The sequence below is a fragment of the Rhinopithecus roxellana genome, chromosome 17 (assembly GCF_007565055.1).
Source record: "Rhinopithecus roxellana isolate Shanxi Qingling chromosome 17, ASM756505v1, whole genome shotgun sequence".
NCBI classification, from domain to species: Eukaryota; Metazoa; Chordata; class Mammalia; order Primates; family Cercopithecidae; genus Rhinopithecus; species Rhinopithecus roxellana.
In genome coordinates, this window is record NC_044565.1 from 105,432,223 (window position 1) to 105,448,209 (window position 15,987).

The 15,987-nt window shown below is 47.0% G+C and overlaps 1 protein-coding gene across 1 annotated transcript in view; it reads left to right on the top strand.

Moving 5' to 3' along the window:
- The first annotated feature begins 1,427 nt into the window (after nt 1-1,427).
- KCNG3 (potassium voltage-gated channel modifier subfamily G member 3) overlaps nt 1,428-15,987 on the top strand; it is a 62,922-nt gene continuing 48,362 nt past the window's right edge. Inside the window, exon 1 of the mRNA XM_030921244.1 lies at nt 1,428-2,545. Within this exon, the coding sequence (XP_030777104.1) occupies nt 1,914-2,545 (632 nt within the window). The 5' untranslated portion in view covers nt 1,428-1,913. The remainder of the gene's footprint in view (nt 2,546-15,987) is intronic.

The window sequence follows — 15,987 nt, forward strand, 5'->3', positions numbered from 1 at the left end:
AGCAAATAACTTGTTTTTGAGTTTTTAATCACGTTAAGTGCTCTTAAAATAAATTATCCAAGTCTGGGGATAAACAACTCACAGAGATTTTCATTCTTTAAGAAGCTACCCAGAGTGATTTTATTTTATGTGAGACAGCACTCACATTTTCAGTTGTCTGCCTTTTACTAGGAATCCACTTAACCAGAGCAAAAGGACTCCGTTTGGTGACCTCTAGCGGGCACCGGACAATCTTACAAAATTATGAAAAGCGGAGGGCAAAGAATAACCCTTCCCTTTAACCAGCCAGGTTACCCTGTGGTCAGATGACCGCATCTCACCCTACCCCACCCTTATTTTTTTTTCTTCTAGTATTTGTTTTGCATCTAACACGGTTCGCCTTACAACTCACCTGTCTCGCCTCCGGTGGGCTGGACTGCTGGTGTCGGGTGTCAGGTGAATGAATTGCTGGTAGCAGTTTAAAATAATCCCTGCCAAGTGGAACCCACTCTGTGGGCACGGACAAGAGCGCGGGGTAGATCGCTCTGCGGAGCCTTCAGGGGGCTCTTCTCGTTCGGAGGGCCGGCGCTGCAGCCGGGTCAGGTGTGCGCGGGGGAAATCAAGATATTTTGAAAAGGAGGATGCAGACGAAGACCAGGCGAAAGGCTGTTTTTGCCGGTGACAAGGGGTTCCTCCCCAGACTTTCATACCACTCTAAGGGCAGCATCTCGAGAGGGTCCAGACGCGCTACATGTAGGCGCCTTCTCAGGACACGCGCCCCAGAACGTGGGGGCCGGGGCCGGGTCAGGGGCCGCTCCCCTCCGCGGGCTGGCAGGCGGCACCAAGGCTGGGGGCTGGGGCGTGTAACCGCCCTCGGAGCACGCGGTACGTGGGTCGCCCCGCGCGGCGGGAGGAAGAGCAAAGTCGGCAGGAAAAGCCGTGGCTGGGATGCCTTCCCTGAGAAATCCTTAGGGGCGATCTCAGAACGCGAGCTGGGCTCCGGACAGTTTCTGGAAAAAGCTCTCCAAACGCCGTCTGTCCCCGCACCCGAGTCCACACTGGGCTTTGAACCAGGGCTGTTAAAAGGGCCCTTAGGGACTGCCCAAGTCATCCCGATGGCCCGGGGCGGGACGCGGGAGCAGGCATCCCGGCCGCTGGGCTCCCCGCTCCCCCGCCCTGCGGACCCCTCCCCGCCACTACGGGCGGGAGCGGAGGGGGAGGACGGCGTCACGAGGCCGGGAGCCCGAGGTCCAGGGCGGGGCGCCCGGGAATCCCAGCCCGAGCGAGCCGGGGAGGTGCGGGTGCGGGCGCGGGCGGGAAGCGGAGGGCGGCGCGGAGGGAGGTGAGCCGCGCGCGCGGAGCCGGCGGGCGAGGAGGAGGACTGCACAGAGGCCCCGCCCCCGCCGCCGCGAGCCGGCTCCTCGCCGCCTCCGAACCCGTTCACTTTGCCTCTTGCCTCTGGACGGCGGCGGGGCGGCCGCCGGATCCGCGGCCTCAGGGAGCGCGGGAGACGGGGAGCTATCCCGCCGCGGCGCCTCCATTCGGCGCCCGCACCCCTCAGGGGGTCGGCGCCGCGGCCTGGGAGAGGGCACCGCGGCCTCGGAGTGGGCAGCCCTCGGGCGCGAGGGGCGGCGGCGCGGACACAGCCGCTTTTCCAGCCGGTGGGGCGCAGCGCTGGCGCCGGCGGGGACTCCCCGGCCACCCGCAGGTACCGTGGGGCGGAGGGCGCGCCGCTAGCAGCGCCGCCTGCGCTGCCAGAGAGACTCGAGCCCAGGGATCCCCGGGCCAGCGGAAGGCAGAAGCGGAGCCCCGAGGGAGCGCGGGCCCCGACGGCGGGCTCCCCCGTCGGCCACGGACAGGCAGGTCCCGCGTGGCGGCTGTGGGGGGGAGCTGCAGCGGGGCCCTCGGGCCGAAGGTCCCCCGGGCGGCCAGCCATGACCTTCGGGCGCAGCGGGGCGGCCTCGGTGGTGCTGAACGTGGGCGGCGCCCGGTACTCGCTGTCCCGGGAGCTGCTGAAGGACTTTCCGCTGCGCCGCGTGAGCCGGCTGCACGGCTGCCGCTCCGAGCGCGACGTGCTCGAGGTGTGCGACGACTACGACCGCGAGCGCAACGAATACTTCTTCGACCGGCACTCGGAGGCCTTCGGCTTCATCCTGCTCTACGTGCGCGGCCACGGCAAGTTGCGGTTCGCGCCACGGATGTGCGAGCTCTCCTTCTACAACGAGATGATCTACTGGGGTCTAGAGGGCGCGCACCTCGAGTACTGCTGCCAGCGCCGCCTCGACGACCGTATGTCCGACACCTACACCTTCTACTCAGCGGACGAGCCGGGCGTGCTGGGCCGCGACGAGGCGCGCCCCGGCGGGGCCGAGGCGGCTCCCTCCAGGCGCTGGCTGGAGCGCATGCGGCGGACCTTCGAGGAGCCCACGTCGTCGCTGGCCGCTCAGATCCTGGCCAGCGTGTCGGTGGTGTTCGTGATCGTGTCCATGGTGGTGCTGTGCGCCAGCACGTTGCCCGACTGGCGCAACGCAGCAGCCGACAACCGCAGCCTGGATGACCGGAGCAGGTACTCCGCCGGCCCTGGGAGGGAGCCCTCCGGGTAGGACGCACTGCTTCTCTGCCCGTCCCGTCCGTCCTGTCGCGTCTGTCCGTCCGGTCCGTCAGTCCCGTCTCCGTTCTGTCCGCTTCCGGACGACCGAGCCAGCGGGGTGCGCGACCCAGCGAGGCCCCAGGCGCGGCCGACTACGGGACGGGTCGGTCCCCACTCCCACCGCGTTGTCCGGGGCACCAGCGGGGTCTGGTCCTTACACTAGACGCACCTCTTGAGGGCGAAATCCCCAGGCGTGGGGAGGGGCGTGTAGAGATAGACAAACGTCCTCTCTTTGTAGTTTACTTTTGAGCAGAGAGCAACCTGCTAATTAGATTTTTCTGAACTTTTATTGTTAGGGTTCAACAATTAAGCCTTGAACTAAGCGCAGTTTGAATTATTTGCCAATTTTTGGTAGTGTTTGGAAAGATGAATTCTTGTTATGGTGAAATGTGCACTCTCCACACATTCTATACACTCTGCCCCCGGCATAGTATGTGCTGTAATGGAATTGTTATATTATAAAGGAGGTTAATTTACCGATAGACCCTCAATAATGAATGTCTGTGTTCTTTTCTCCCCCCTTTTCCTACAAAGTATGGAGTTAGCAAAGCTCTTGTCCACCGTTTGGTTTCAAAGATTCACACTGCGACTTTCAGAGGGTCTGTAGTATAGGAAGGGAAAAAACCATTACCTTGAGAGCAGAGAAAACTCTGAAGTGTCCTAAATCCAGAAAACAGTATTTGGGTAATTTTTTTTTTTTTTCACTTTACTAGGATGAATGGGAAAATATTACAGTCTTTTCTTAGACTGTCTTACCTTTCAATGGTGATAGCACTCTCCTGTTTTTAGTACAAGTGAGCATATTTGGTGGGAGGAATAAGCAGACTAAGGGTGGACTTTCAAAGAAGACAGTCTTTTGGGGCACAAAACCCAAACTGCATATTATAGTTGATCTGTTTGACACTGTCTTAAGATCCTCCTTCTATTCTCTTTTTAAATTTAAGGTTGTGCTCTGTCATCTTTTCCTGATGGGCAGGTACATGTTCGGAATGGCGGTCTTGCTATTGCAGTGGATTACTTCTACATGATATTTTTCCTGTAGGGAGTAAGGATTTTTATACAAATCTAAGAAGTAAATAAAATTGTCTAGTACCACAGAGTCTATTATTTCTTCTTGACTTGAAATCCAAGATACATGCTTTGAAAGGAAATTCATTAGGAAACTCATTTTGTTTAGTGAATTAGGTTCTAACGATTTTGAATTTACAGATAAGAATTACTTATTTGGTACTCCAACAATACAATGAAATTAATTTATTTACCTAAATAAATGCCTTTTTTTTTTTTTAAGGAGGGCGTTGGGAAAATGGTCTTGAAATTTTTTTTCTCTAGTAACTGTAGAATTCTAAGGTTAGTGAAGGTTTGAGCTACATTGGCAAAGGAAACAGAATTGAATTATTATTAGTACAGATAATGAGGGAGTTGACTGAACCGGTATATGAGCAAAACCAGTAAAATACCTCAAATATAATCTTAGGGGGAGGGAGGGTGTTTTAGGAGAGGGAAAGGGCCATATGGAGATCATTAATGTAAAGCATTTGTAAAGAAATGAGAGAAATGGATAGTAATTTTAGGGCGAGAAACACAAGAAACAAAAAAGGGAAGACACAGAGATGGAAAAGAGGGAGACTGCAAAATAAGTGAAGGGAGAAAAGAAAAGTAATGCTTATTTGTGTATATGTATTTTATGTATGTGTATAATTATTCAAGTCAGAGCTGTTTCCTGGATACTTAGATATTTCAAGCAAAAGCATGTTTTTCTTGGCTTAATGGCCCAGTTTTAGCTTCACTCTCTGAGTGTAGGTATATGAAAACCAATATCTGCAATCCCAAACAGATAAACTGCAGAATGGCTGAATGAGGATGCTGCTTATTACAGAGGAAGCTCCCTCTGCCCTTCAACAGAGAGGGCCCTTAAGCTGTCACTTGTAAGTATAGTCACTAAAACCCTGCTTGCTTGTGGTTGCTGAAATTAGTCTTTCCAAAACATCATTCTCATTATTTGACTATATTTCACATCTGCCAAATAAAGCCAAAACTCCTTTCTTGGCCTTCAAGGCTCTTTACAGTTTGATGACAACCTGCCGTTCTTGACTTACTCCATCATAGTTTGCAAACATCTTTTGAGTATCTGCTATGTTCAAGGTACTGCTGGTGTTCCAAATATTGTAACTTTCTGTTGTAAAGAAAAGCTGGTGTCAAGTTGGTGATGTAGGAATCAGAGGCACAATTGATTTCTGAGAGTTCAGTTGTTTGGAGAAGGCCTTCAAGGTGGTGGATGATGGAAACAAACCATGGTTGGAAGGTTGCAGAGGTTGTGCACTGCCCAAACTAGCAGGGAGTGTCATTTATTTTATTTTATTTTATTTTTTGCATTTTTAGTAGAGATGGGCTTTCTCAAACATGTTGGTCAGGCTGGTCTTGAACTCCTGACCTCAGGTGATCTGCCCGCGTCGGCCTTCCAAAGTGCTAGGATTACAGGTGTGAGCCACCACACCTGGCCAGGGAGTGTCATTTATATAAATTCTAGTTAATGCAACCTGCACAACCATGTGCGCCCTGCCTGGGAACAAAAGAAAGAGTTTTTTTTAGGATAAAAGGAACATCATGGGCATGAAACTTGTATGTGATGTTTGTGGAAGCTTGAGTCCAGTGATGGAGTGAGAGGTGGATAGAGAGCAGATGATAGAAGGCCTTGAATTCCAGGGAGAATAATTTTATTTTACAGGCAGTGGCTAGCCCTTGGCCAGTTTTGTGTTTGGGGTAAATGGATTATGCATATAAAGTAGTGCATGAGGGGCATGTGTTCCATGATTTGAAGACAGGGAAGATTGTACACAACAAGATGAGTTGGAAATCTTCTCAGAGTGAGGGGATGAGAGCTTGGATGGCTTTGTGGTGGTGGAGAAATGGAGAAACAACAACTCGGGAAAATACCAGGAAGAGTCAAAGTTAATCCAGGGCATTGGAAGGACACAGGCATCAGGGACTGATGAAGTGGACTTCCCAGGAGTTAAGAGTATCCCCTGCCTCTTGCAGTCTTCATTTGTCCAGCCTGGCCTGCTTACTTGTTCCTGAGCCACGCAAATGTCCCTTACTGTGCAATGCCTAACTGCTGAAATTGGATTATTCATCAAGCCCAGTTCAGATTCTATTCCTCTCTTGAAGCGTTTACTGATTGCCCTAGTAGATGTGATGTTTCCTCCTGAACTCCTTAAGGAATTGCTTATTTGTACTATTTGTTTGGCATCTATGATATCCTTCTTAGCATGGTGGTTATATTTTCATATAAACATGTCCTAGCTCTTAAGCTAGATTAGATAAAAAGCCCTAGAAGGCAGGTAAATTCTCTTGTACTGTTTCTCATTAAAACATCTTTTATTTTATATTTTTGTTGATTGATTGAGAAGAGATCTAACTCTGTCACCCAGGCCGGAGTGCAGTGGTGCGATCATAGCCCACTGCAGCCTAGAACTCCTGGACTCAGGTGATTCTCCCACCTCAGCCTCCAGAGTAGCTGGGACCACAGGCATGAGCCACCATGCCCCGTGAATTAAGAACATTTTTTGTAGAGATGGGGTCTTACAGGCCATGCGCGGTGGCTCATGCCTGTAGTCCCAGCACTTTGGGAGGCCGAGGTGGGCGGATCACAAGGTCAGGAGTTCGAGATGGGGTTTTACTGTATTGCCCAGACCTGTCTTGAATTCCTGGCTTCAAGCAATCCTACCGCCTTGGTCTCCCGAAATGTTGGGATTACAGGTGTGAGCCACTGTGCCCAGCTGAAATACTAGGAAATAATTCTTAGTACTTGCCAGAGTTGTCATTTCTCCTCCATTTCTCCACTACCACAAAAATTGCTATTCAGGCCGGGCGCGGTGGCTCAAGCCTGTAATCCCAGCACTTTGGGAGGCCGAGACGGGTGGATCACAAGGTCAGGAGATCGAGACCATCCTGGCTAATACGGTGAAACCCCGTCTCTACTAAAGAATACAAAAAACTAGCCGGGCGACGAGGTGGGCGCCTGTAGTCCCAGCTACTTGGGAGGCGGAGGCAGGAGAATGGCGTGAACCTGGGAGGCGGAGCTTGCAGTGAGCTGAGATCCGGTCACCGCACTCCAGCCTGGGCGACAGAGCGAGACTCCGTCTCAAAAAAAAAAAAAAAAAAAAAAAAATTGCTATTCAGGAACCATAAGTGTCTATTGTGTATATAACATTTCAAAACATAACTTTCTAGAACTATATCTTCTATTGTGTCGTTTAAAGCTGGGTGCGGTGGCTCACGCCTGTAATCCCAGCACTTTGGGAGGCCGAGGCAGGTGGATCACCTGAGGTCGGGAGTTCAAGACCAGCCTGACCAACATGGAGAAACCCCATGTCTACTAAAAATACAAAATTAGCTGGGGTGGTGGTGCATGCCTGTAATCCCAGCTATCCAGGAGGCTGCAGCAGAATTGCTGGAACTAGGGAGGCGGAGATTGTGGTGAGCTGAGATCGCACCATTGCACTCCAGCCTGGGCAAAAAGAGCAAAACTCCATCTCAAAAATAAAATAAAATGAAATAGAATAGAATAGAATAGAATAGAATAGAATAGAATAGAATAGAATAGAATAGAATAGAATAGAATAGAGAATAGAATAGAGAATAGAAAATTATAGAATAGAAAATTATAGAATAGAAAATAATAGAATAGAAAATAATAGAATAGAAAATAATAGAATAGAAAATAATAGAAAATAATAGAATAGAAAATAATAGAATAGAAAATAATAGAATAGAAAATAGAATAGAATAGAATAGAATACTGTTTGGGGCCGGGCATGGTGGCTCACGCCTGTAATCCCAGCATTTTGGGAGGCCGAGGCAGGTGGATCACCTGAGGTCAGGAGTTCAAGGCCAACCTGGCCAACGTGGTGAAACCCCGTCTCTACAAAAATTAGCTGGGCATGATGGTGGGTGCCTGTAATCCCAGCTACTTGGGAGGCTGAGGTGGGAGAATCACTTGAACCTGGGAGGGGGAGGTTGCAGTAAGCCAAGATGGCACCATTGCACTCCAGTCTGGGTGACAGAGAGACTCTGTCTCAAAAAAAAAAAAAAAAAAGGCTGTTTGGGGTCAAGCAGTGGGCTTTAGTTGCCAGAACTCTCAGTTGAAGCAGACAGAATCCTGTGCTAGAGTAAGAAAAAGGTCTATCAGGCCGAGCTCAGCGACTCACCTGTATAATTCCAGCTCTTTGGGAGGCTGAGCTTGGCAGGTGGATCACCTGAGGTCAGGAGTTCAAGACCAGCCTGGCCAACATGGTGAAACCCCGTCTCTACTAAAAATACAAAAATTAGCCGAGTGTGGTGGTGGGTGCCTGTAATTGCAGCTACTCGGGAGACTGAGGGAGGAGAATCACTTGTATCAGGGAGGGAGAGGTTGCAGCGAGCTGAGATCGTGCCACTGCACTCCAGCCTGGGTGATAAAGTGAGACTCAGTCTCAAAAAAAAAAAAGAAAAGAAAAAGGTCTATCAGGAAACAGCCTATAGTCCCAGCTACTCCAGAGACTGAGGTGGGAGGATCACCTGAGCCCAGGAGTTGAAGGCTGCAGTGAACTATGATTGCACAACTGCACTCCAGCCTAGGCAGCAGGGAGACCCTGTCTCAAAACAAAACAACAATAAAAAAATCAAGGAACAATTATTTATCGAGTACTTAATGGTACAAAAGGAATAAAGATAAGAATATGGTTTACTTTTATGAACCTCTGAAATTTTGGCACAGTGCACAATCTGAAGTTTGGAAGAAATCTTAGGTCTTCCAAATCAATAATTTATAACTTTTTATGTATGAGGATAATCCTTTTAAATTGATTTGTTTAGATCATTAATAATCATATAAGAATGGTTCAGGCCGGGCGCGGTGGCTCAAGCCTGTAATCCCAGCACTTTGGAAGGCCGAGGTGGGCGGATCACGAGGTCAGGAGATCGAGACCATCCTGGCTAACACAGTGAAACCCCATCTCTACTAAAAATACAAAAAAATTAGCCGGGCGTAGTGGCAGGTGCCTGTAGTCCCAGCTACTCGGGAGGCTGAGGCAGGAGAATGGCGTGAACCCGGGAGGCGGAGTTTGCAGTGAGCCGAGACGGCGCCACTGCACTCCAGCCTGGGGGCAGAGCGAGACTCCGTCTCAAAAATAAATAAATAAATAAATAAATAAATAAATAAAGAATGGTTCAAAATCTAAAAGCTACAAAGCTAAGCGTTTCTCCATTTTCCCAGCCATTCAGTTCTTTTCCCTAGATGTAACCAAAGTTACTAGTTTTTGGTTTGTCATTTCAGAGACATTTTATACATATGTAAGCACATTATATATATTTACAAAAGCCAGAAATCCAGTGTAATACACACTGTCCTGAAACTTGCTTTTTAACTAACAATGTGTCATGGAGATCATTCCATGTGAGTCTATAAAGAGCTCCCTGATTCTGCAGCTTCATAATATTCTGCTTTAGAGATGGCCCATAGTCACTATGCATTTATGTCATTTCTTGTCTGTAGGAAATGTTACAGTGATTATTCTGTTCATATATATTTTATTTCTTTTATGCAGGTATATCCATAGGATACATTCCAGAAAGTTAAATCATTGGGTCAAAGGAGATATGCACTTGTAATTTTCATAGATAATTCTAAACTACTCTCCAAAAAGATTGTACTGTATCAATTTATACTCCCACCAGCAATATAGGAGAGAGCATGTTTCTGCATACTCTTACAAAGTATTTGATCTTTACTGTGCTGAAAACTGAAAAATGGTATCCAGTAGTTTTAATTTGTTTTATTTTGAGCAAGATTTTGTATCTTTACATATATTGAGGAATCATTTATCTTGCTTTTAAAAATAAGATATTTGTACCTTTTTCTCATTATGTCAATGACTTTCTTAGTTTAAAGATAAAAAAAAATTAATGTTGCAGTGAGGTCAGCTAATGCCACTGCACTCCAGCCTGAGTGACAGAGCAAGACTCCATCTCAAAAAAAAAAAAAAAAAAGAAAGAAATTAGCTCTTTTTATGATATGAGTTGCAAATACTTCGTTTTCTAATTTAGGACCCCATTAAAAGAAAACTACAACTGCCTAAAACATAGTAGCTGCACTTTTACTATCTATTTGTTGAGAAAAAATGCATAATGATTAAAAAAAAATTGTGGGCCAGGCACGGTGGCACATGCCTGTAATCCCAGCACTTTGGGAGGCTGAGGCGGGTGGATCATGAGGTCAGGAGATCGAGACCATCCTGGCTAACACGGTGAAACTCCGTCTCTATAAAAAATATAAAAAATTAGCCAGGCGTGGTGGCGGGCGCCTGTAGTCCTATCTACTCGGGAGGCTGAGGCAGGAGAATGGTGTGAACCTGGGAAGTGGAGCTTGCAGTGAGCAGAGATCACACCATTGCACTCCAACCTGGGCGACAGAGCAAGACTCTGTCAAAAACAAAAGCCTGCACCCAGGCTGGAGTGCAGTGGCACAATCTCAGCTCACTGCAACCTTTGCCTCCTGGGTTCAAGTGATTCTCCTGCCTCAGCCTCCCAACTAGCTGGGATTACAGGCATCCACCACCACACCTGGCTAATTTTTGTGTTTTTAGTAGAGATGGGGTTTCACCATATTGGCCAGGCCAGTCTCAAACTCCTGACCTCGTGATCCACCTGCCTTGGCCTCCCAGAAGTGCTGGGATTACAGGAGTGAGCCACCGTGCCCGACCAATAATTGTGAATTCTAACCATTCATCAACTCTTGAGCTCCTGTGATCATGCCAGGTGCTGTGCCAGACACTATGGACACAGAGGTTCCTACAAAGGGTTCCTGCTGTCATGGAGCTGGGCAGTTAGTGGTGATAGTAGCAGACAGCACAGTAAGCAAATAAGAAGAATTTCAGATTGTGAAAGGTGATGTGAGTTGAGTCCTGAGTGTAAGAAAGAGGCAGCCTTGGGAAGAGGGAAGGGAGTGTTCTGGGCAGAGGGAGCAGCTAATGCAAAGATGCCACTGAGATGGAAATGGACTGGACTTGTCTACTGGACAGAAGGAAGGCCCATGTGGGCTATAGTTTCTTCTTCTTTTTTTTTTTTTTTTTTTTTGAGACGGAGTCTCACTCTGTCGCCCAGGCTGGAGTGCAGTGGCCGGATCTCAGCTCACTGCAAGCTCCACCCGGGTTTACGCCATTCTCCTGCCTCAGCCTCCCGAGTAGCTGGGACTACAGGCGTCCGCCACCTCGCCCGGCTAGATTTTTGTATTTTTTTTTTTCAGTAGAGACGGAGTTTCATCGTGTTAGCCAGGATGGTCTCGATCTCCTGACCTCGTGATCCGCCCATCTCAGCCTCCCAAAGTGCTGGGATTACAGGCTTGAGCCACCGCGCCCGGCCATTTCTTCTAAGGGTAGATGAAGTTGGAAGGCAATGGGGCCTGTCAGGCCGGGCCTATGTGCCATGGGAAGGAGTTTGGATTTTCTTCCAAGTTTGACAGGGAGGCCTTTGGAAGGTTTTAAGCAGAGGAAAACTATGATACGTGTTTTAAAAACACCACTGGGTAGAGAATGAAGGGAGGGTCAACAGTAGATGTGGAGAGACCTGGCAGCTGAGAGCATGTGGACCTTGATCTAAGGGAATAGCAGTGGAGACAGTGAGAAGTGACTGGATTCAGGTGAATTATGTGGGTGTTACTGTCATTAATGACAGCTCGCCTACCAGGACTAGGAGAGTGTGTGAGATATTTATTGTGTGAAGCTGTGCTAGGGCCTTTAGGCATTGGGGTCCCTCTCGCTTGACTACATTGACTCACACACAATAAGCCTGAATCCAGTTCTTTTTTTTTTTTTTTTTTTTTTTTTTTTTTGAGACGGAGTCTCGCTCTGTCGCCCAGGCTGGAGTGTAGTGGCCAGATCTCAGCTCACTGCAAGCTCCGCCTCCCGGGTTTACGCCATTCTCCTGCCTCAGCCTCCCGAGTAAGCTGGGACTACAGGCGCCCGCCACTTCGCCCGGCTAGTTTTTTGTATTTTTTAGTAGAGATGGGGTTTCACCATGTTAGGCAGGATGGTCTCGATCTCCTGACCTCGTGATCCGCCCGTCTCGGCCTCCCAAAGTGCTGGGATTACAGGCTTGAGCCACCGCGCCCGGCCCCAGTTCTTTTTCTACAGGATCTGCTTCCCATTTGGGGATATTGTGGGGAGGAGACTCTGGAAGAGGGATCTCCAGCATGTTGGTGGGAGAAGGATCGTAGACAGTCTAACATCGAGAGGACTGTCTCAGCTGTTAAAGATAATAGTGAACACATTCACAATCTCCGTTGATAAACAATTCTAGTAACTAATTAATCTTAGAATGGTGATGTTCTTAATGTTTTGTCTGATTATTAAGATAAACTAGATTTTTCAGGCAGTTTGCCTTCTAGTAACATCTGAATATTATTCTGACACTGCCAATGAGATTAATGTACTTTTTGGCATTTTAACATATAGACAAGTTGTTTTTTAAAATGACTAAGCATTTGCCGGGCATGGTGTCTCATGCCTGTAATCCCAGCACTCTGGGAGGCCGAGGTGGGTGGATCACGAGGTCAGGAGATTGAGACTATCCTGGCTAACACGGTGAAACCCCGTCTCTGCTAAAAATACAAAAACAAAATTTGGCGGGTGCCTGTAGTCCCAGCTTCTCGGGAGGCTGAGGCGGGAGAATGGCATGAACCCAGGAGGCGGAGCTTGCAGTGAGCCCAGATTGCACCACTGCACTCCAGCCTGGGCGACAGAGCGAGACTCCGAGACTCCGTCTCAAAACAAACAAACGAACAAAAAGATGCTCTTTGCTGGCTGCCTTTTGAGAAGCTGTGACTTCTGAAAGGTCAGTTATAAAGTAGTGGCCCCTTTTATTTTTTGGTCCCTTTTGCCTAGACTTTGTCCCCTCAGTCAGTCTGAGCTGAAGTGTTCTTGTTTGAGTTTTAAAGCTCTTTAGCAGGCAAAGTCTTGCTGTAATTTTGATCTGCTCTTTAGAAATTTTTTTCTAAAAGTTGCTTCATGTTGGAATTTGATCTTTAATTGGTATTGCTTTGTGTTGTGGTGGTGAGAATTTGAGGAGATTTTAAAAATGTTAAAATTTCTTGTAGTGTTATTTTAATCCTCAGTTAAAAAGAATTAAATGATCAAAGTGAAACACCAGGTGATGGAAATTTAAATTTCAATTATATTATTTCGATCGCCTTTCAGTTCAATACTGTATAAATCCAATAGGTTTTAAGTATTTAAAAATAAAAAGTAATATTTGAAACTGAAGATGAAAGTCTTAGTGCTTTTACTGTGCAGATAAGGTGGATATTTTCAGAAGTCAGTAATTACTAGATCTCTGATAGGATTCAACATAACCCAGAACCTGAGTTAAATTCTGTTCTTTCACAGTAGACTGTTTCTTTTAATGTGTACAGGCTGCTGCCAATTTTAGAATTCAGTGGAAACTTTCTTTTGTCAGTGCCCTTTCTCTAACCAAAGTGCTTTTTTCCCCCCTACCTTTTGGTAAGCAAGTTATTTTCAACATTATTCTTTTTATATTTGTAACATTTTTTTTTTTTTTTTTTTTTTTGAGACGGAGTCTTGCTCTGTCGCCTGGGCTGGAGGGCAGTGGCTGGATCTCAGCTCACTGCAAGCTCCGCCTCCCGGGTTTACGCCATTCTCCTGCCTCAGCCTCCGGAATAGCTGGGACTACAGGCGCCCGCCACTTCGCCCGGCTAGTTTTTTGTATTTTTAGTAGAGACGGGGGTTCACCGTGTTAGCCAGGATGGTCTCGATCTCCTGACCTCATGATCCGCCCGTCTCGGCCTCCCAAAGTGCCGGGATTACAGGCTTGAACCACCGCGCCCGGCTATATTTATAAAATTAAAACTTTCTTCATTTGAAAAAAAAGTGTTAAAATGTGAAAAGTTAACTTGCCCCGTCTCTTCAATCCCATCACCCAGTTTCTGGGTATTCTTTGAGAAACTTTCCATTAACATATTAACATATATACACATGTGCATGTACACACATACACAAACACATGCAAGTGTATACAATTACATATATGTACACATACAGATTTTCTCTTTTATTATTTATTTATTTATTCAGACAGAGTCTCGCTCTGTTGCCAGGCTGGAGTGCAGTGGCACGACCTTGGCTCACTGCAATCTCTGCCTCCCAGGGTTCAAGCAGTTCTCCTGCCTCAGCCTCCCGAGTAGCTGGGACTACAGGCATGCACCACCATGTCCAGCTAATTGTTGTATTTTTAGTAGAGACGGAGTTTCACCATGTTGGCCAGGCTGGTCTCAAACTCCTGACCTCAGGTGATCCACCGGCCTCGGCCTCCCAAATGCTAGGATTATAGGCATGAGCCATAGCGCCCAGTCAGATTTTCTCTTTTAAATATATAATTGGGATTATTCTATGATCTTGTTCAGCAATTGGCCTTTTTTACTTAATGATACATTTTGAAACTCTTTTCATGCCAGGGGCGGAGGCTTAGGCCTGTAGTCCTAGCACTTTGGGACGCCTAAGCCGAGAGGATCACTTGAGCTCAGGAGTTCGAGACCAGCCTGGGCAACATGGCAAAATCCCATCTCTACAAAATTTAGCCAGGTGTGGTGACGTGCTCCTGTAATTCCAGCTACTCAGGAGTCTGAGGTAGGAGGGCTCACTTGAGTCCGGAAGGTTGAGGCTGCAGTGAGCCGTGATAACGGCAGTGCTCTCCAGCTTGGGTGACAGAGCAAGACCCTGTCTCGAAAAGAGAGAAAGAAAAGAAACTATTTTCATATTAGTTCTTATCAATCTCCCCCATTCTGTAAATATTTGTATGGGACTCCATTGAATGGATGGGCCATAATTTATTTAATAAATGTCTCTTCTCATGATAACAGTAAAGATTGTAACAGTCAATATTCATTGAATACTGACATGTGTTTTGTCATCTGAGTCTCATTACAGTCCTATGAAGTAGTGCTGTTACTCAGTTTTATGCCTGAGATTTAGGTAGTTTATCCAATATGTCCAGACTCACATAGTGGGTCAGTGGCGCCCTGGGCTCTGATTCCCATGCCCCCACCTACTCTGCTGAGAAATGTTTAGTTTGATACTAATTTTTCAAAAGGGCAAACATTGGCGCAGAGCACAATCTTTTCCATATATCCTTGCAAATTGGTGTGAGTATATATTTAGGCTAAATTCCAAAGTGGAAAATAGCTGAGTTAAAAGGATTGTGCTTTAAACATTTTTTGATAGATACTGCCAAATTTCCCTCTAAAATATGAAAGTCAGAACTATTCTTTATTAATAATAATAACCATCATCATATGCAGTTAGTAATGAATAGGGTCCTATATTAATTAATAACACATTTAATAGCACATTTAATAGCAAACATCTGGAAATAACATAATTAAAAAATAGAACAGTTGTTTTTTATTTTTATTTTTTTCGAGGACAGGGTCTTGCTCTGTCACCCAGGCTGGAGTGCAGTGGTATAATCTCCTCTCACTGCAATCTCTGCCTCCCTGGCTCTGGCGATCCTCCCACCTTAGCCTCCCAAGTAGCTGGGACTACAGGCACACAACACCATGCCTGGCTAATTTTTGTATTTTTTGTAGAGATGGGATCTTGCTATGTTGCCCTGGCTGGTCTTGAACTCCTGGACTTGAGTGATCCATGTACCTCCGTCTCCCAAAGTGTTGGGATTACAGGTGTCAGGCACTGCGCCTGGCCTAGAATAGCTTTATTGAGATAAAATTCACACACCATAAAATTCAGTGGTTTTTGGGATATTTTTACCAGATTGTGCAACCATCACCACCCACAGTGTTTTTTTTCCTTTTTTTTTTTTTTTTTTGAGATGAAGTCTCGCTCAGTTGCCCAGGCTGGAGTGCAGTGGTGTAATCTTGGCTCACTGCAACCTCAGCCTCCTGGGTTCAAGCGATTCTTTTGCCTCAGCCTCCCGAGTAGCTGGGATTACAGGCGTGTACCACCATGCCCAGACCTGGCTAATTTTTGTATTTTTAGTAGAGACAGGATTTCACCATGTTGCCTAGGCTGGTCTCAAACTCCTGACCTCGTGATCCACCTACCTTGGCCTCCCAAATAGCTGGGATTACAGATGTGAGCCACTGTACCCGGCCTACTGCCTGGCTAATTTTTACATTTTTTTTTTTTGTAGAGACAGGGTCTCTCTGTGTTTCCATTCTGGTCTTGAACTCCTGGCCTCAAGCAATTCTCCTGCCTTGGCCTCCCAAAGTGTTGGGATTATAGGCATGAACCACTAAGCCCGATCTGTAGGTTCTATTTTTAAAAATCAATTGCAAGTTGGTTTTATGG